The sequence below is a fragment of the Schistocerca cancellata genome, chromosome 1, assembly GCF_023864275.1.
Source record: "Schistocerca cancellata isolate TAMUIC-IGC-003103 chromosome 1, iqSchCanc2.1, whole genome shotgun sequence".
Classification (NCBI taxonomy): Eukaryota; Metazoa; Arthropoda; class Insecta; order Orthoptera; family Acrididae; genus Schistocerca; species Schistocerca cancellata.
In genome coordinates, this window is record NC_064626.1 from 271,870,724 (window position 1) to 271,892,885 (window position 22,162).

A 22,162-nucleotide genomic window follows, 5' to 3' on the forward strand; every position below is an offset into this window, starting at 1 on the left:
ACTCTTACCGACTCCACGTCAGAAGACTATAGACAGTGACCAAGACTTACTTCTTCTCCTCTTCTTCTTCTTTTCAGCTATCGTAGGCCTTGTAGACCACGCGCTTCATCAACGATCTGCTTCCATCTTCTTCTGTCTCTCACTGTCTCTCTCCGGCCTGCAGCATTGCTAATGCTGCGACGTCTACGTCGTCATTCCACCGTGTGCGGGGTCGACCCGGTGGTCTTGTTGCCTGGCGAGCGCCCTCAAATGCCTTCTTAGGATAACTGTTGGTTTCCATTCTAGCCACGTGCCCAGCCCATTGCATTCTCCTACTTTTTAATTTTTGGACGTTAGTGGGCTGCTTCATTAACTGATAAATTTCAGTGTTCTTTAGAACTCTCCATATGCCATTCTCCAAGACAGATTCACAGATTTTTCTCATCACTTTTCTTTCGAAAACATTCAGTTTTTCTCTTTCTTTCGTGGTAAGCGTCCAACTTTCCGAACCATACAGTACTACTGGACAGATGATGGTGTTATATACCTTTATCTTAGGGGTGACTGACAAAGCTTTACTTTTGAGTGGGCTGCTTAGAGCGTACAGACATCTTGAGCCTGAGGCAGTTCTCTCGTTTATGTCCAGTGTTATGACATTTTTACTGCTGAAGCGCGATCGAAGGTATTTAAACTGATGAACTTTCACGAATCTAGAATGGTGGTCAATTTCAAAGTGTGGACTTAGTTTATGACTCGTCCTATTTCCATGTATTCTGTTTTTTTCTTGGTTTATCAAAAGTCCCATTTCCCTGGCACTGTGCTTGAGAAATTTCTACAAGTCCTTCAGCTCTTCTTCTGTTGCACTGAGTGAGATTTTATCATCTGCGTATGCCAGGAGTTTTACTCGACTGTGTTCAAATTGGGGGCCATTGTATAGCTGTAAGTTACACTCTCAAACCAATCTCTCTTATGCAAGGTTGAAGAGAACACATTAAAGAGCATCTCACTGTCGTAAGCCTGTTTTGATTGGGAAGTTGGGGGATATGGATCCTCTGAACTTCACTACTGCTTGTGGGCCAACCATGCTTAGGTGTATCATTCTAATGATTTTGCTGGGTATCTTAAATTTTCTTAGTGTGTTGTAGAGGCTACTTCTGTGGCTGCTGCCATAGGCTCGCTAGAAATCAATGAACAGACAGTGGATGCTTTTGTTCAGTTCCCAGTATTTCTCAAAGATCTGCCGTAGAGTAAACATATTATCATTTTTGGAACAGTTTGATCGAAATCCAGACTGGTACATTTGAATAGTGTTTTCTGTGTAAGGCTTAATTTTGTCTAGCATTTCTGAGAAATACTCTTCCAGCTGTGTTAGCGTGTTTTTATTTTTGTCTTTCATGAACAGGTTTCACTTTGATAAACTCTCTTAATGGTTTTATGTATACTGAAACAGCTTCACTGATTCTCTATTCCTGCTTTCCACTTCAATAGATTCCAAGACTCTAGTTAGCTATTTCGTTTCCTCTGTTCGTAGAACTCTTTCTCACTCTCTTCTCACTGTGTTGACAGTCTCTCTCCTGTACTCACTCTCCATATTTAGCACCCACAGCATCCTGGCTTCTGTCCTCTTTTCCACCGCTGTCTGACACTTTTCGTTGAACCATTTCCGTTTCTTCAGTATCTTTTCTTAATGTTTTCTCTGCTGCATCTGTTACTACTGTCTATATTCTTTCCGAACACTATTTTCCTCCCCAACTTCTAGCAATGCTGTAAACCAGTTATTAATTTCAGTCACGTAGGTTTCTTTAACAGACAGTTCCTTCAGTAGTTCTACATCGAACTTAGTTTTTGGTCCTGATTTTGGTTGTTGATTCCAAATCGTCTTGATTTTCATCTTTCCTACCACTAGGAAGTGATCTGAGCTGCAATCTGCTCCTCTGTACATTCTGACATCTATTATGAATGAACTGCGTCTTTGTTCTGCCATTAACATGGTCAGTCTGATTTACAGTTTTGCCATCGGGATTGCGCCGTGTACCTTAGCGAATTTCTTTGTGAGGGAACATAGTGGAGCAAATTGTCATATTCTTTGACAATCCGAAGTTCATCATTTTTAATCGATTTTCGTTTTCTGTGGAATGCTTGCTATGTTTTCTTATCGTGGGGATGAACTTATCCTCTTTACCTATTTTTTTTCATTAAAATCTCATAGGGTAATTCTCATATTTCTTGTTGGAATGTTTTCGAGTGCCCTGTCTAATTCTTAATTGTTCTCATCTTTCTCATCCTCAGTTGCATCTTCAATCAATGCACTAACTGGTATTATTTCAGTACTCAGAAAGAAAAACATTTCGGATCTGTTACAACAGTATACTTCATTGTAATGTAGTATAAAGCACTCAGTCTTAAGGCCACAAGAGGCAACTGGGATCATCAAACCGCCGTGTCATCCTCAGCTGAGGATGCGGATTGGAGGTGCGTGTGGTCAGCACACCGCTCTCCCGGTCTTTACGATGGTTTTCTTTGACTGGAGCAGCTACTACTCGGTTGAGTAGCTCCTCAATTGGCATCACGAGGCTGAGTGCACCCCGCAAAACGGAAACAGCGCATGGCGGCCGGGATGGTCACCCATCCAAGTGCTGGCCACGCCGGAAGCGCTTAACTTCGGTGATCTGGCGGGAACTGGTGTATTCACTGCAGCAAGGCCGTTGCCCAATGTAGTACAGCTTGATTGCAATTTGTGGCCTGATATCTGGCATATATGTCTTGGTCCAGCTGTATTTCTCTCACAAGTGACCAAGACTGGTTTTTACAGTGTCCACTAATCACTATCACCTATACAGCCTACCAGACTGTGATTCTCGTAGCGGCCACAAGATGTCTCTCCATATACAATGAAAAATACTAACAACCGTTATATTATCCATTCATCATTTCCACGACAGTATACACTCTTTTCTTGTACATTCCTCGGTTTATACGACGACAGGCGCGAATAACTTAGAATATATGATTTTCTCCCAATAAAACGATTTGTTTACAAATGGTTCAAGATACTTAACTAAATCCATCTGAAGACTACTACACCTACACTCAGTATGTAACCACACGACGTATGGCAGAGAGCGCATGGCGGACCAGCATTATTCATACGTCAAACCTGTTTTCCTCTTCATTCGTGTATGCCGCATGAGAAGAAATATTTTCAGTATTTCTCCGTACACTTCCTAGTTCCCGTAATTTGGCCTGCGTCGTCATTTGGACGTAGAGAAGTCGGAGGAAGTATTTCTTAAGTCATGCTAGTACCAGAGATATTGGCATCTCTTCGCGTTGGAGACCGTCTTTCTTGCAGCACCTCCCACTACAGTTCGTAGAGCATTTTCTGTGCCGCATCCGCGCTGACTTAAAAAAATTATTACTTAGCGCGCAGCTCTTCTACTGATTATTGGTGCAATAGCCAAGAACTCGTCGTTCGAGACTGTTGTAGTCGGGTGCCTTCAAGGATAAATTACTCTCTCTTAGGACTCTTCCGATCTGGTATCTGTTAGCACAGGTGCTAGACTTATGTAGCTGTCCCATCGCTGTGAACAGGTACTCCAAGATAATTGCCGTCTGTGACTGACAATTGACAAGATGTAATACAAAAACCATAAAAATGTTCCGTTTAGTACTGCCTCTCATTGCTCCGAGCCTTCTTCAGTTCCGTGCAGCCTGAGGGAAGCGTTCAGGAAAACTGGCTGCGCTAGTGGAGCGACAGTATGTAGTAAGAAAAGGCTCTATTGTTTCAGAAAGGTAGAAAAGTTAGGATTTAACCTCCCGTCGATGAGGAGATCGATACCAAAGGAACATCATTCCTTCTCTGGACACACAGTCTGCTGGATCGTGCTGTTATTCACAGAACAGTTAGGAACCAGTCTTTGAAGGGCTCCTAGAGGGTGGAAAATGTTAAAATATTGCACCAAACATTTCTTTCAATTAACTGGAGGTATTGTCTTACCTCCTCGATACTGAAACTTCGCTAACGCTTTCTTTGACACCGTCTGTATAAAAACGCTGTACTAAGGCAAAGCCGGCCGATGTGGCCGACCGGTTCTAGGCGCTTCAGACCGGAACCGCACTGCTGCTGCGGTCGCCAGTTCGAATCCTGCCTCGGGCATGGCTGTGTGTGATGTTCTTATGTTAGTTAGGTTTAAGTAGTTCTAAGTCTAGGGGACTGATGACCTCAGATGTTAAGTCCCATAGAGCTTAGAGCCATTTTTAACTAAGTCACAGCAACATTAAAATACGAAAAACGCAACTAACAATTAACTTTCTTCTTTGCAGAGTCCGTGTGGAGTATTACGTCAACGAGAACACGTTCAAGGAGCGCCTGCAGCTATACTTCATCAAGAATCAACGGTCGAGTAAGTAGCACTGTTCACGTCATATAATGCTAGTGAAGACAGTAGGGTAGATGAATTACACTGGATGAAAATTCAGTAGAAATTTAGCAGAAACAGTGATTTTATATTGAGATTCTTCAAGGATATTACCGATAGATGACAAAACAGAGTGACGAACTGGGGCTTTTGATATTATAAAAGGTCTGGTACGAAAAATTCGGATTATTTTAATCACTCAGCACTATGGTGTGCAAAATTTAAGGACGAAACTAACACAATCAGACAATCAGTAATTACGCTTTTATTCAATGAAAATAATTATGCTGAAATCACCGCGATGCACTCTGGTCTCCTTGACGTTACAAACGGTGATACTGGTTCTTAATAGGGTGTGTGATCAACACGGACGGAGATGCATACTCTGCAACGAGCTCCCATGGAGGTCAGAGAGCTGGTAAGGAATTCTCGTGGTAGGACGTTACATTCCTGCACCAGTGACAGCTGTTAGATGCATGTGTACGTACTACAGTACATATCCCAACCTCATCCGATACGTAGTAGATAGGATTTACGGCAGGGGAACGGGCATGTCACTCCATTCGCCGAATATCTTCTTGTTCCAAAACTACGTCCACGTGCGCTGTCCGATGCTGCGGCACATCGTCATCCATAAAAATGAAGTCAGGGACGAGTGAACCCCATAAAAAAGCGCACATGGGTAATAGCACAGTTTTATACACCATAACACCAGTACTACCCAAAGTACCACGTTAAACAACGTTCCTGGGTGGCTTACGTGTTCCCACCTCTCGCCATACGACGGTACGGCCAGCATTGTCGGACATGACTTCAGCGTAATTATTGCCTTGGATAAAAGTGTCATTTATGTTCGTCTCGTTGCGTATTTCTTTCAGTTACCTTCTGAACTATAGTGTAGCAGTTCTTTCTATATATGGTCCATGTTTCGCCGAACTATATTACTTGACAGTGAGACAACACTCGGAAGTTACTTTCGTTCTCAAGTTTTGCACATCTGTATAGATAACTTCCGAGTAGCATGCACGAATCAACGCATTTTTTTGTTTCGTCTTATAATCTGTCAAAGGAAACAATATCTACAAATTTATAAAAAGGCATTCCATTGGGTAGATAGGAATTATCAGAGGTTACAGGAAGAAGACGTATTCTCAGATGTAAAATGTTAAGAACTTACATATCTTCGAACATTAATGGCCTTGGATTCAAGGATACAGGGAATGAAAGAATAAGACGTGTGAAATTTAAAAAGTGTCTACTGTGAAATAAAAACCATTGTTTTCTAAAATGCACATCTGAGAAATCAGATTTTTCTCCTGCATAACATTCAGTACTGCATTGTTCCGACCCGTGCATTTCTGATATTCTGTGATCCTTCTCGGTGTACTGTCCACAATATGATCGAGATTTTGCTTTAGAGGCCTGCTCCAAGTTTCTACAGCCACCCTCCAAAGATCGATTAGTAAGTGAGGAGGATTCTTGAGACGACGCAATACCAAATTCTACTGTTTACTCGCATGGTCAGCAGGGCCTATATCAGAAGATACCGCAGACATTCCTGCCTCCTGGAATAAGATGGTCAAGACATCCATATGTTATCACTTCCCTGGAAGTGCCTAAAACTGTAAATGAACTCCACGATCAGGCCAAGACGACCGCGTGTGGCCGACTGGCCATCGCGTCATCCTATACCCTTTGGTGTCATTCGGAAGTGGTATTAAGGATCATGCGGTCAGCACACCACTCTCCCGGCCGTTGTCGACTTCCCGAACCTTGGAGCCGCTACTTCTCATTCGAGCAGCTCCTACCTCTAGGAGCGGAAAGTCTCTTGCAGTACAGGGAATTGAACCGTGGTCCTTTGCAGTCAGATGCACTGACTACTCGGCTACGGCAGCAGACCCTACGAGAATCTACGAGCCATAATTTCTATGTAGCAGCTATCAGGTATTAATGTTAACCAAAGGTTACCATGCGAGGCAATTTTCTAACGAAGGAAGATTAGGGCCTAATAGTCCGTCGACGTAGAGGTCATTAGGGGCGGAGCACAATCGCGGATTGTTTTTGAAGGATGGGGAAGGAAATCGGCTGTGCCGTTTCAAAGAAACCACTCCTGTCATATATCTGGAGTGATTTAGGAAACCTAAATCTCGATGGCCGCACGTGGATTTGGACTGTCGCCCTCCCTAATGCAAGTGCACTGTCCTAACAACTGCGCTCGGTGCAGATCGATGTTTTGTGCTTCTTGGTAGCTATTAAATGTTCGAATGTTTTCTGTGGATTACGCCATTACGGCAGACAAATTAGTGAGCTGACAGACCTTTTTACAGTAAAGTGGCTTCGAATGACTCTCCAGGACATGTTGACAGACTGTAGTACAAAAATTGTATTTTCCTGTGTCCTGTTTACATTCGGTGGCGCTTTGTGCTGAACTCCACTTAGCCTGCATATATATATATATGCACGTCATAGCGTGGTATAAAAGATTTTTTGAGCAGTTCATAATTAAACACAGAAGAACAGAACAAAAAAGGCAATTAATAGAGGAGAAATGCAAGTGTGTAGTTTGCCACGCACTTGATTTCATGTGTATGAGGTCTGACAAAACTAATGCCAGACTGCTCGCATTACTAAGAACCTGTTTGTTGTGGCATGTTAGTGCACATCTTTATTCCGACCGTGATTTGTATCCGCGGTTTTATTTATTTATTTATTTATTCTTATGGCTCATATGCAGTTTAAAATTACAGGTATATAACAATATAACAAAAATATGAAAATACAAAACTAACTAATTGTCAATATCTGGGTTTCTGATCCAAGTAAGAGCCGTATCGTCAGCTTTCATGAGGTCGCTCCATCTCCCCTGGTAGGAACGCAAGGGGCATTCATCTCTAATGTGCTTTGTTTTGGAGCCCCACAGTCACAAACTGGAGACTCTGTAGCACCCCATTTGTAAAGAGTCTGCGCATCGTCAGTGCCCAGTGCGAGCTCTTTTCAGTTTGACCCACAGTTTCCTGTCGAGTTCTATTCCAGCAGTATCACAATTATACTTTCGAAACCACTCACGCCCTTCAGGATTTTCAGTAAGCTGACAGCTCTGGTTCAACAGATCTCTCACCCCAATATTACTGGCATCTAACTCTTTTGCTTGCCATAATGGTGGGTTTCTTCAGCGGAGTCTATTTCATCGTAAACTTGGTATGTCTTCCTGTATGGGTAATTTCAGGTTCTCCTATAGCTTGAGATATTCCCTAAGCAAGGCCTCGCTTCTGGGGATTGCGGGTGGATAGATGTTGCTCAGCAGAGGAAGCCAATGAATCGGCGTTGATCGGATTGCCCCAGTTATAAACCGCACAGTGTGGTTCAACTGGACGTCGATCAACTTGTTGTGGCAGCTGTTTAGCCACATCAGGGCACAATACACGGCCGCTCAGAAGACCAGCGCAATGGATGATGTGCGCAAGGTATCTCCTGAAGCTCCCCATGTCATTCCACACATTTTTGAATAATATTATCACGAGTTTTCATCTTGGCACCAATATTTTCAAGATGTTTGCTATAGGAAAGGATGCGGTCAAGGATGACACCAAGCTACTTACGATACGTGTTATGGCAATGAGTGTTTCCGTTAAGTTTCACTCTGAGCTCCACATTTGCATGCTTGTTGCTGAGATGGAATATACATACTTTAGTTTTTATTTGTACTGGATTTAAGTCCCCACTTTTTAAAATAGGTGAACATAACGGCTAGATCTTCTGTGAGAATTGTCTCCGCTTGTCCAGGATCCTTGGTTCTACAAGCAAGAGCGATATCGTCCACGTAGAAAAATTTTGTTGACCTGATATTGGGGAGATCGGAGATATATACACTACTGGCCATTAAAATTGCTACACCACGAATATGACGTGGTACAGACGCGAAATTTAACCGACTGGAAGAAGGTGCTGTGATATTCAAATTATTAGCTTTTCAGAGCATTCACACAAGGTTGGCGCCGGTGGCGACACCTACCACGTGCTGGAATGAGGAAAGTTTCCAACCGATTTCTCATACACAAACAGCAGTTGACCGGCGTTACTTGGTGAACGTTGTTGTGATGCCTCGTGTAAGGAGGAGAAATGCGTACCAACACGTTTCCGACTTTGATAAAGGTCGGCTCTGAGCACTATGGGACTTAATATCTGAGGTCATCAGTCCCCTAGACTTAGAACTACTTAAACCTAACTACCCTAAGGACATCAAACACATCCATGCCCGAGGCACGATTCGAACCTGCGACCGTAGCAGCCGGATAAAGGTCGGATGTAGCCTATCGTGATTGCGGTTTATCGTATCGTGACATTGCTGCTCGCGTTGGTCGAGATCCAATGACTGTTAGCGGAATATAGAATCGGTGGGTTCAGGAGGGTAATACGGAACGCCGTGCTGGATCCCAACGGCCTCGTATCACTAGCAGTCGAGATGACAGGCATCTTATTCGCATGGCTGTAACGGATCGTGCAGCCACGTCTCGATCCCTGAGTCAACAGATGGGGACGTTTGCAAGATAACAACCATGTGCACGAACAGTTCGACGACGTTTGCAGTTACCCTTGACGTTGCATCACAGACAGAAGCGCCTGCGATGGTGTACTCAACGACAAACCTTGGTGCACGAATGGCAAAACGTCATTTTTTCGGATAAATCCAGGTTCTGCTTACAGCATCATGATGGTCGCATCCCTGTTTGGCGACATCGAGGTGAACGCACATTGGAAGCGTGTATTCGTCATCGCCATACTGGTGTATCACCCGGCGTGATGGTACGGGGTGCCATTGGTTACATGTCTCGGTCACCTATTATTCGCATTGACGGAACTTTGAACAGTGGACGTTACATTTCAGATGTGATACGACCCGTGGCTCTACCCTTCATTCGATCCGTGCGAAAACCTACATTTCAGCAGGATAATGCATGACCGCATGTTGCAGGTCTTGGTTCAAATGGTTCAAATGGCTCTGAGCACTATGGGACTTAACATCTAAGGTCATCAGTCCCCTATAACTTAGAACTACTCAAACCTAACTAACCTAAGGACATCACACACATCCATGCAAGAGGCAGGATTCGAACCTGCGACCGTAGCGGTCGCGCGGTTCCAGACTGAAGCGCCTAGAACCGCTCGGCCACCAACGGCCGGCTTGCAGGTCTTCTACGGGCCTTTATGGATACAGAAAATGTTCGACTGCTGCCCTGGCTAGCACATTCTCCAGATCTCTCACCAATTGAAATCGTCTGGTCAATGGTGGCCGAGCAACTGGCTCGTCACAATACGCCAGTCACTACTCTTGATGAACTGTGGTATCGTGGTGAAGCTGCATGGGCAGCTGTACCTGTAAACGCCATCCAAACTCTGTTTGACTCAGTGCCCAGGCCTATCAAGGCCGTTATTAAGTCCAAAGGTGGTTGTTGTGGGTACTGATTTCTGAGGATCTATGCACCCAAATTGCGTGAAAATGTAATCACATGTCACTTCTAGTATATTTGTCCAATGAATACCCGTGTATCATCTGCATTTCTTCTTGGTGTAGCAATTTTAATGGCCAGTAGTGTAGGATGAAAACAGGGGGGCTAAGACGGAGCCCTATGGTAGACCATTGCTTAATTTCCTCTCGTTGCTCTCGTTTTCTCCCAAGTAAACACGGAAATATCTATTGTTTATCATGTTGTTGATGAGACTGATAGTTTTTCGGCATCGGGTTGTTTTTAGTAATTTGTTTACCATCCCTTCTCTCCGAACGGTGTCATATAACGCGGTTAGATCAACGAAAGAACAGATGTCTTCATGATTTCTTGTAAACCAGGCACAGTGAAAGTTGGTAGGGCCAGTACCTGGTCGCATCTACTTCTCTGTGGCCTGTAAACCGCTTGCTCGGCTGGGAAATGTTCCAGAATGGAGCCACTAATTCTATTACAGATGAGCCTCTCCAAGAGTTTATAAGAACAGCTTAAAAGGGAAATTGGTCTGAAACTTTGAGGTTGGTCAGCTGGTTTACCTGGTTTCAAAATTGCCACTATTTTTGTGGTTGCGCCGTGGTTGCGCAGAAGGTTCCATGCATTTCTGCTTGAATGTCTGAAGTTTACTTTTTCTACCATCTCACACCATCGTACGCTTCTAGCAGCCTCAAGGCTTTGGAGGAGATCGTCTGCAGTGTCGCTGTCGCCAGTTTCGCTATACTGTTCATAAAGTTGTTCAAAATGTTCATTCCAGTATGGTATATATTCCTTTCTGTAACCACGAGGAATAAAATCATTATATATATATATATATATATATATATATATATATATATATATATATAGGTGGTCAGCAAAACTCCGCCAATCAGCCCTTTGGAAACTCAATCTGTGTCGTGGTACAGATGCCACTATTGGGACAAGAGCCCCATATCGAGGATTACTGGCCTCTTCTGGCTGTGTGGGAAATTGTGCATAGTTCCAGTAACCGTGGTGACTATTAAAATCTCCAACATAAATCGATGGGTGGGCAGTAATTGGCAGAAGAAAAAAATGTTCAAATGTGTGTGAAATCTTATGGGACTTAACTGCTAAGGTCATCAGTCCCTCAGCTTACACCTAACAAACACACACACCCATGCCCGAGGGAAGACTCGAACCTCCGCCGGGACCAGCCGCACAATTGGCAGAAGATCTAGAGGCCATGGCACATTTGGTGGCTTGTGAAAAGTATTTATAATGGTCTCCTCCACTTGCGCAGAGACATAATGGATCTCATTTTCTGTTTTCTGTATTTGTTGAAATGAGATGAGCTAGATATTGCTCCTTCCGTAGTGACAACACCATGCACACTGTGATATGTTGCACCCATAAGATCGTAGCCATGGATCCTACCTCTTCTGCGCAGGTCTTCCATAGTTGGAGCATGTGTTTCCTGTTTTAGAACTACAAGGCGTTTAGATAGGTACTCGCTTTCGGCTCGGGTCGCGCGTAATGGCCGGGCGGTTTGAGGCGCCATGTCACGGATTTTGCGGCCCCTCCCGCCGGAGGTTCGAGTCCTCCCTCGGGCATGTGTGTATGTCTGTGTTGTTCTTAGCATAAGTTACTTCAAGTTAGTTTAAGTAGCCTGTAAGTCTAGGGATCGATGATTTCAGCAGTTTGGTCCCTTAGGAATACACATACATTTGAACATTTTTTGGCTTTTAGCTCGGCTAATACCTTCTATGTTCAAATGGCGTGCTTGGATTGAAGCGTCAAGTCTTTTAATCAGTTGGTTCTGAAAAGGTCCATTTTTAAAGCTTTTTGATTTTTATTTGTCTCCATGTTTCTAGCCAGGATATGCAATATCTGGTCTGGCTGCCTATTCGTTCTAGCTCATTTAGCGTTACCCGAGGTGCACGTTTAGTATTCCATTACGGACGCGAGCTAGTTTACACCCCTATCCGCGGTATTGAGTGTTCTTACTGCGTGACTCCTCGATCGTCTCTGTGGCAGAGGACTAGCGCTGTACTACAGACACGTTCTCGGGCCTGGTCTGTAATTTACGTGGACGAGATCCGAGTTGCAAGAGAAATTGACCCTACTAGTTCAGGAATTTAATATATGTTTAATTATTTCGGTTTCAAAGAAAAGACTATTTGTATTCCCAAACGTCTACTTTCGCTCCTTCTTTCTTCTGCCATGAAACTAAGTAGTAATACGCCATGGTACGATTGGCAAAGATAATTTAAAAGGGAAACGGGGTTTGTGCCAATAGTCGTCCTGACGTATTAAAGACGTATAATATAGTCACGAGCCGGCCGCTGTGGCCGAGCTGTTCTAGGTGCTTTAGTACGGAACCGCGCTGCTGCTACGGTCGCAGGTTCGAATCCTACCTAGGACATGAATGTGTGTCATGTCCTTAGGTTATTTAGGTTTAAGTTTTCTAAGTCTAGGGGACTCATGTCCTCAGATGTTGTCCCATAGTGCTTAGAGCCATTTGAACCATAGCCACGAAATGACTGCGTAGTCATAACGAAAAGAGAAAACGCAAAATGCAATTGATCCTGCTGGCCTCGTCATGAAAAGCCAGAATGAATTAACTGAAACGTTAACAAACGTTTAACTCTGTTCTGCCCTGACCAGCCGCAAGATATTTTCATCACTGTGTGTCTGCAGCAGACACAGTGTTGCAGATGGGAGTCGCTGAAGCTCGTCCGCCAAAACAATACCCTCACCAGCAGTGAGAAACCTGTCAATTTGTTTCTTATTCACAAGATGTGCAGGGCACGACTAGGAATTCAACTTTTGTGAACAGGAAAACACAACTCGCAACCGTTTTCGGGAAAACGGAGTTTGATAGATTTATGCTTGGTCATGTACGCTGTATGGCCGGTAAGATTCAAGTAGCCCATAGCTGAGTGAGTAAGACCTTAAATTCCTAAGGGCGAGGCCTGGTGATCGAATCCTGTTGCCGGTACTGGTTCTGTATTTCATTCCCACTTAAACATTTCAGGAAGGAGATGTTCTGTCAAGTGCAGTATTAAAATAATTTCTCCAAAATATACTGCACTGTGCAACCTTGCGCCTTTTATTTTTACAGGCGCAGTAAGTACCTCATAAAACGACTGGAGGTGTTGGAGTTTGTGGTAAGGTCTTATGGGACCAAACTGCTGAGGTCATCGGTCCCTAAACTTACCCTGTACATAATCTGACTTAAACTAACTTAGGCTGAGGACAACACACACACACACACACACACACACACACACACAGACACACACACATGCCCGAAGGAGGACTCGAACCACCGCCGGGGTGAGCCGAGCGCACCGTGACAAGGCGGCCGAGACCGCGCGGCTACCCTGCGCGGCAAAACGACTACAAATATGATCATACATCATCGAAAGAATAGAGATATACCTTCCAGAGTAAATTACATAAAGATTTACTTAATCGTACACCATCAGCTGTCTGCGGCAATATTTGGTGAAATGCGTCGATATGCGTGGTACAACGCGAAATTATGTGATGACCAAGAACAGTTTACGAATGTAAATCAATTTTATTTTGCAGTAGAAAAGTTCATGCACATGAAAAAATTCGTGGTTCGTTACATGTTCTGCATATTGAAACAATTATCATATTCCACGTTTCTGCAATCAGTATCCTGCTGATTCGCGCAGTGCTCCATAGGTTACAAGTTATACTTGTCAAAAATGTAGATACAGTAATAGCAATAAAATGACTGCACTGATTTGAAGTTCTCTTTGCAATCTCCTTACGAATAAACAGTTTTCTCCTTTCTTCGGGATATAGATTGTAAAAATAATAAATGTTAGATTAGATACTGATATTTCCAGAGTTATAATAAACATGTTGTTAGAATTGTGTGGTAATGAAAATAGTGCCAGCAGTGAGATTTGATCCAGGGACCTCGCGCTTACGAAACTAAGTGCTTCCTCGCTTTTTTTTCCTTTTTAGCTGCGGGCGATTTTTTTTACTTTAGTTTTTCTTTTTTCTCCTGTAGACCTCTTCCACATCAAGCGTTGGCCCCTAACACGCATACTACCCCCAAGACATGTCTAACCCAAAAACGAAGACAATATCTAATGCCACTGCCACTCACGTAGCGCTCCGCCCGCGAAAAAAAACGAAACACGGGTCTTTCTCGGCTGCGGACTCCCCGGACACGAGCGGCCATACAACGCTTTTAAGTAAGCCAAAAATGTTCAAAGCCGGTTATCTCAGAAACGATTGAGAGTTGTGTCTTCCTTTTTTACAAATGTGGAAGTCCTATACACCCTCTCAGTATGAATAAAATCGATGAGGGAAGTTCTTTCGGTCCACTTGTGAGTACAATCTGCCTTCTTCCGCGTAAGTCTCGCCACAGTGTTCTCTGGCAGAGAACTCTGTTTGTCTACTTCCAAGTCTGCCATCCAGGTGCCATCTGCGACCAGAAATATGTCTTGCTCTAGAGTGTTTTCTGCTACGAGAGTAAATAGAGAAAACGTCTCTTGTCCTTGCTCTGCTCAGAGTCTTCTACGAAAAACACCCTCCATCAATTGGCGCCAGTCAGTGGTGTAATTTTTATGTTGTTCATTCCCAACACTAGGGATTGCTTAAAAATCACCCTCCAAGCATCTAGCCTTCCCGCTAGCAATGTTCCAAGAATTACAAGGAAACCGGTCCTAAGTCAAAGCCTCGTTTCTTCACCTACCATTCCGTCGTATTCTCTGAAAACATTTTTGAAAACGGTTAGTCATTTCTACTTGTTAGCGCCTCTGCTCTCAGGCGGTGACCTGCGTTTTAAGTTCCCGCACTTGGGAGCGGCACAGCGATTTGTGGCGGACACTGCCCCTCGCCTTTCGTTACCGCTGGCGATTCACCGAATCGGCTTATAAGTGGAAATACTACATTCATGCACCGATGGGAAAAGGTTTCCTGCAGGATTATGGCCGCGTGATGGGAATTAATAGACTTTAAACGTGAAATGGTAGTTGGAGGTAGAGGCATGCGACAATCCATAGTGAGTTCAATATTCCGAGATCCACAGTGTCAAGAATGTGCCGGTAGTACCGAATTTCAGGCATTACCTTTCAGCACGGACAAAACGGTGGCCGAGAGCAGCGGCGTTTGCGCAGAGTTATCAGTGCTAGCAGACAAATAACACTGTGAGAAGTAACTGCAGCAATCAATGTGGGACGTACGAAGAACGTATTAAGACAGTGCGGAGCAAATTTGCGTTAATGGGCTATGTCAGCAACCGACCGACTTGAGTGCCTTTGCTAACAGCACTAAATCGCCTGCAGCGCTTCTCCTGCACTCGTGACCATATCGGTTTGACTCTAGACACTCTGTAAAACCGTGGCCTGATCGGATGAGTCTCGATTGCAGGTGATGCTAGGGTTTGCGTGTGGCGCACACCCCACGAAGCCACGGACCCACGTTGTCAGTAAGGCACTGTGCAACCTGGTGCGGCTCCATAATTGTGTGGTCATTGGTTATCACTGTTAGCATTCAACCGCGATTCTTATACATATATTTTAACAACGCGTTCCAAGAGACAGTGCTCCCATCATCAGGTTGTAAAATCTATGTAATGAACTTAAACGGACTAAAAAGACAAAATACCATCACAAATAGTTGGGAAGTCCATATAGTAAAACAGAATTAAAAATATATTGGACTGTGGGTCCTCGTCTTACATTGAAGTTGTTGACACAAGTCGATGGCCGTCCCATAGCTACCAAATATGCTGTCGCACTGTGCCGGCTCGGGAGCTGTTGTGGACTGACGTGCCTAGGTGTTGTGGCATGGTTACAGCCGCGTGCTTGACGGTAACGCTATGCTATTGGGCGCCTGATTCCCTTATTACATTGGTCTGCCATCGTTAGCCTCTCGCAACTCTGTCAGTGACATGCTACAAGTTTAAATGTGTGGTCATTGTTTACATAGAAAGAACTGGGTCCTCTGGTCCAACTCAACAGATCTTTGATTGGAAATGATTATGTTCGGCTAGTTGGTGACCATTTGCAGCCATACATGGACTTCATAATAGTGCACGATGTCACCGAGCCACAAGTGTTCGCAGCTGTTTCGAAGAACAATCCGATAAGTTCGAGCGAATAATTTTCCCACCCAGTTCTCCCGACATAAATCTCCTCGAACGTTTATGAGACATAATCTAGAAGTCAGTTAGTGCACAAAATCCTCCACTGGCAACAATGTCCGTATTTGGATGGCTATAGAAGCCGCATGGCCCAATATTTCTGCAGGAGACTTCCGACCACATTTTGAGTCCATGCCACGTCGAGTCGTTGCATTACGCCGGCGAAAAGGAAGTCCAACACAATATTAGGACGTAGACCATGACTTTTGTCACCTTACTGCATGTAGCAGTTCATCCATTCAGAGAATTGAGGATTTCGACGATTATTGCCTGTTATCGACACTGATACTGGCAAGATATCGATCCCGGAGATTCCAAGACTTCCGAAAACGCTTTAATTTCAAGTACGTGACGTCGTATGACAAATGACAAAAATAAAATTTTTTGTCTGATATAATTACATGTCAATAGTTGTCCGATTTGGCCGGCCGGAGTGGCCGTGCGGTTCTAGGCGCTACAGTCTGGAGCCGAGCGACCGCTCCGGTCGCAGGTTCGAATCCTGCCTCGGGATGGATGTGTGTGATGTCCTTAGGTTAGTTAGGTTTAATTAGTTCTAAGTTCTAGGCGACTGATGACCTCAGAAGTTAAGTCGCATAGTGCTCAGAGCCATTTGAACCATCTGAGTTGTCCGATTTTTTCGCTTTATTTGCACTGTGAAATCTTTTTTCTCGCAAATTCCATAATTTTGCGTCATGAGAAAGTTCTCTATAGGTTTTAATGAGTGAGTTTGCGAGCATCAAAATATGTTACATAAATGGCCATATTTTTCGATTGCATTGGCTATTACACCACCAAGAGTCCATAGACCTTAGTATGTGACATAAGTTTCAGCTTGATACGTCTGCCCGTTGCCGAGAAAAAGGGATGTTAACAGACGGATGGACACACAGGCCATTTGACAACAAACGAAAAAAAATTTTCGTATGATATAATCACAAATTAACAATTTTCGGATTTTTCCTTGATTGTAGTGTGAAATTTGAGTCTTACCAAATTTCACGATTCTACGTCAACGGGAACTAGCCCGTAGCCTTTGATAACTGAGTTTACCGGTATTAAATATGTGACATACATGGCCGTATCTTTTGTCTGCACTGACTTAGAAGTTTCACGCTTTTTTACATCGCCAAGGAATCGTACACATTAATACGTGACATGAATTTCAACTAAATACGTCTAATAGTTCCTGAGAAAAGGGGTTTTGAAACTTTTGACAGACAGATGGACGGATGGATGGTCAGCGAAATGACCCTGAAATGGTTACCTTTTTTGGCGATTTACGCACGGAACCCCAAAAACGAAAAATGTTAGGTTATGATTGGCTTCACGCTTTTCGATGTTTGTGTTTCAGTAAGCAATTTTCCACATTAAATGTTTTGACTGTACCTAATGGCACAATACTTTTATGAGTATAATATTGTGTGAAATAATGAGAAATAATAATTCATATTTTTCTTTTTTATAGAATTTGATAATGATACAATGTCTTCCAGCAATGTGCTGTTTTTTTTTAAGTTAATTGGATTATACATTTCAACAATAGTGCGTCGTAATCTCCCTGCTGACATTGAGATACCGTTGGAACAGTTGTACTGTGACTTCTATGGTACCGGATGAGATAAACTCGTCGGTACAGTGGTGGGTTCCTAGCTTTACTCCGGGAGAGGCCGAGACAATACTATAACACACAAAATAACAGCTCACAACTTAACATTGTAATTGATGTATCACTTGTTATAGAACAATATATACTAGTTTCCTGGTCCACACCACTGACCATAAACGTTTATGCAAAGTTCTGCTTGATACAATTGCCACACGGCTGACTCGGTAGAGAAGCGATGCTGTTGTCTTATGCAATGATTGCAGACTGGGGTGAGCAACATTGCGCTCAGACGTCAGTAAGCGAGCTGATGCGATGGCGGACGACACTAAAGCTTCACAACAGACGACAGACTGAAAGAATCAGTCAGATAGGCTACACGATACACAGACGTGGTAAAACGAACACTGATCGTTCACACTAAAAATCTGGTAAAGATACTACATGCCTTTAATAAAACATTTTAACTGAGAAAGACAAAGGAAATTCTCATGCAATCCAAATTTGTTTTCGGTCTGTAATGATCCTTGTTGCGTGTGGGACATTCGGCCTCAAGCTCCTTTCTTTGCATCTCTGGAAGACTATACGAAGCGTCATCCAGTTTGACTCTTTCATCAGCTAGCGTTGTAGCCTGTTGACCGCCTTTCGGTGTACGGTACTTTTCAAGTTTCTGGTGTTTCTTGGTGGTGTTCTTGCGTGCAAGTCTGTCTTTGGGCACTGTTCTGTACTCTATAAAGAGTTGATAGTTGACTCTAGAAGATGTGTTTGGCAAACGTTTTCATCTCGTGAGTGATCTTGCAAGGTAGCAACCGATGTGGCCCCTCCCCAATGAGTGCAAGCCCACATCACTCTCTCACCTTACATTTTTATATACACCCCTAAGCACTTTGCAAATGGTTTTGTAGAATCATTCTGAATTTTTTTAGTTATCTTGACTCCGGCGAAATGAAACGAAGTAAGCGGCGATTAAATGTCGCATTTCATGCAAATAGAAAATTTTATAGCAGATAAAAATATTCAGTTAGCTTCGGTTTCTGTGAGCGAGCCACAACGCACCCTCCGCGGTGAAATGAGGGAAAGGCCGAGTCGGGGCGGTTTATAGCGGCCTCCACCGTGCGGCCCGGGAGAAAGCCAGCGGACACGCCGCCCCCCGGCGGTTGGCAGGCTTTCTATAGGATGGGAGTGGGGTGCCGCTCTCGTCTCGCACCTTAAAACTCAAAGCTGCGATTTCTCCGTTTCGTGGAAAGGTGGTCCAGACTCAGGTTTTTGCTCCCAAGGCGCCGTATTAATACAAAAGACGGGTCTGGCGCCACTGTGGGCCGTGTCGCCGAGGTGCGCTCCATAAAATGCCCTCACACCCTTGCTCTTGGCGCGTAATTCTGCAGAAACACTCCGCTGGTTCCGTTAACGATGGAGAAGCCTCGAGAACGTTTCAACTCAAAACAACTCCCAGACGCCAGCCATTGCCTGATATTGGTTTACGTGGGACGATGATTCCGGCGCACACAATGTTGGAGGGAAGGTAGGGGATTGGCGGAAATTTTGTTGCAAGAAGATTATCGTGCAGCCGCTGGTGCAGAGTAGATAAAATTGACGCTATGCTCGATCTGAGAAAAGGCGATTCGTGTTCTGAGTGCTTTAGCGAGCAGTCGTATTACTCTGTATTATCCGCTACGGAGCATGGACACAGTGGTTTTACTTTTCCGGTGGGTAGGATACGATCGCGCATCGTCGCAGTTGCAGTTGGATCATCTACATAGCAACCCATCGAGTAATGCAGGCAGTCGACGACAACACCGGGAACAATTATAATTATTGTTGGTAAGTGTACGCAGCACCGGCGTACTTTGACCGGCTTTGTGTTTTCAAGTAACGCCTTGCTCCATCTTGCTTGAGCTGTAGAGATCGCGACATTAGATTACCAGATCGCACCTTTCGTGATTGCCACTTGCCGTTAATTAGTCCGGTAGACATTTGATAGGATACACATAGAATTCTGAGCACTACATCTGGACAGGGAGAGTGCCTTACGTCAAAAAGCTATTTCCATATTTTCTGTGTATATTTTAACTGTTTTCTTCTTACCACTTAGGGAATAACAATGTAATTAATTTGTCTCTGGTCAAGTGAATAAATTCAATAATTATTTTGGTACTCACATCGCTTATCGCTCCAGAATATCCGTTCCTTTGTTCCCACCAATAATTAATTTTGGAGGGTTACAAAAGAAATTAATGCTTTATATAATCTTATATGAGAAAACTGGTGACACTGAAATTAGTTGTATAGCAGGGTGAACATAACAATGTTAGGTAGAGTGTTGTGCATTTAAATATTTTCCTCTTAAGGTTTAGTTCTTTGAATTTTGAGTTTAGATTGTAATCACTTGCATAGTAAATTGTAACTTTCTTGTGACGACTCGGTGGCCAGTTAACAATCTAGCTCACTACATCCCAGCTATCAGACTTTCGAGCTCGAATTATTGTGTGTTGTTTATCACATCAGCTGACTCTCTCGGTATTTTTTGTGTCATTTTGAGTCGAATCTAAACTGTGCGTTCCTTTGGGAAGTATTTCTGTCGCGTTTGCGGATCAAAAATTTCGATAGGAGTGCAAGAACATTGAAAGTTGTGCTCGTAGTTGAAAAATAACAGTTTCAGATAAGTACTGTTTCTGTCCCTAAACGATTTATTCACCTTGTCTCAAGAGGTAACAATGTCTTCCGTAGATGAGACTATTACGGCGCACCTTTTCTTCAGCTGCAGTAGAGGGGTGGAAGTAGCAAGCTCCACCCCGCAGTCCGTCATTTAAGAGTGACGTAACATATTCTTGTTACTTTCTGCCTTAACTGCGGATTGTGAGGTCCCATTTTAACGAGTGCGGTGGTGCTCACCTTCGACGAGAAACTGCTCCACTGATCGGCCTAGCAGAAATAATTTGTACGCTTACCATCGACTCGAAAATTTACGAATGACTGGTATGTCACAGCAGAACTTTCAGTTCCCAGAAGTAGCTAGGAACTGGAGAAAACACATTGATAGGATAAAGTCTTCCGACAACTGACGACCAAGAACTAAAGTATCATGAGAAAGTGCGAATATTAAAGCACTTCGCATACAGTGACACTGAAAACAACCAAAAATAGCTCTTCCTTTTAATCTGATATTACAAACGCGCCATAAACAATATTAAAGCCGCAGAGCACAAATTACAAACGAAGCATGAAAATGAGTCTTTCATTACCGCATTTTATAATGTCAGGACTGCTAAATGGATATTAAACTTCAAAGGCCCTGAATAATTACCAGCAAGCGTGGCAGTGGACCCCTGAGGGTGTGGTTCCTGCTTTGTTCCCTTTGACGTTAAGCTAATCGGTAAATCAATGAGACCCATAAATACTCCACATGCAACAAATGCACTATTAGTTACATCCATTAAAAAGTGAAGTCGGTTTCGCTGCCAACAAAATATTCTTGTTAACGTTCATGTTTATCTTTGAATTTGTTTCCATTTTACTACTATTATACGGCATATCTCCGTGTCGACGATAGAAGCCCATGCATGTAGAATAAGACACTATAAATACAGAGATAGTAAATACAAAGTTTTGTATATTTTTGACAATATTTTTATGACACAAACATAGCCGGTTTCGGCCCCTAATAACGATCATCATACACTATGGGTGGCATTTGGTGAACACAATTCGTGCGCTGTCAACGCAATGAACTTTACATAAGTCTTTTGCCAAAATGTATTGAACGTTTGGGTTGAAAGCATTGCACTAGGTCCGCAGTTAAGATAGATGCCTTACGTCTGCTGCTGGGATGTTTAGTGACGACTCACAGTGTTTTAGTCACTGCACAAAACATTCGTGAGGATCATGATTCCGAATTCTATTCGGCAAACATTTCTCGGAGTCTCCCTAGATCACGTAAGGCAAATACCGAGACGGTTTCCTTGAGGTGAACATGTCTGATTACCTTATTAATCGTTTTTTAATTTGCGATTCTTCTCCATCCGTAATGATCTTGTCTTCGATGGGACTCTAAATACACTACTGGCCATTACAATTGCTACACCAAGAAGAAATGCAGATGATAAACGGATATTCATTGGACAAGTATATTATACTAGAACTGACATGTGATTACATTTTCAAGCAATTTGGGTGCATAGATCCTGAGAAATCAGTACCCACGACAACCACATCTGGCCGTAATAACGGCCTTGATACGCCTGGGCATTGAGTCAAACAGAGCTTGGATGACGTGTACAGGTACAGCTGCCCATGAAGCTTCAACACGATACTACAGTTCATCAAGAATAGTGACTGGCGTATTGTGAGGAGCCAGTTGCTCGGCCACCATTGACCAGACTTTTCAATTGGTGAGAGATCTGGAGAATGTGCTGGCCAGGGCAGCAGTCGACCATTTTCTGTATCCACAGAGGCCCGTACATGACCGGCAACATGCGGTCGTGCATTATCCTGCTGAAATGTAGGGTTTCGCTGGGAT

At 43.5% G+C, this 22,162-nt stretch overlaps 1 protein-coding gene across 1 annotated transcript in view; it reads left to right on the forward strand.

Annotated features, from left to right (window-relative positions):
* LOC126169379 (potassium channel subfamily T member 2) overlaps nt 1-22,162 on the forward strand; it is a 1,084,296-nt gene that overhangs the window by 421,966 nt on the left and 640,168 nt on the right. Inside the window, exon 4 of the mRNA XM_049920640.1 lies at nt 4,300-4,379. Coding sequence (XP_049776597.1) covers nt 4,300-4,379 — 80 coding nt within the window. The remainder of the gene's footprint in view (nt 1-4,299; nt 4,380-22,162) is intronic.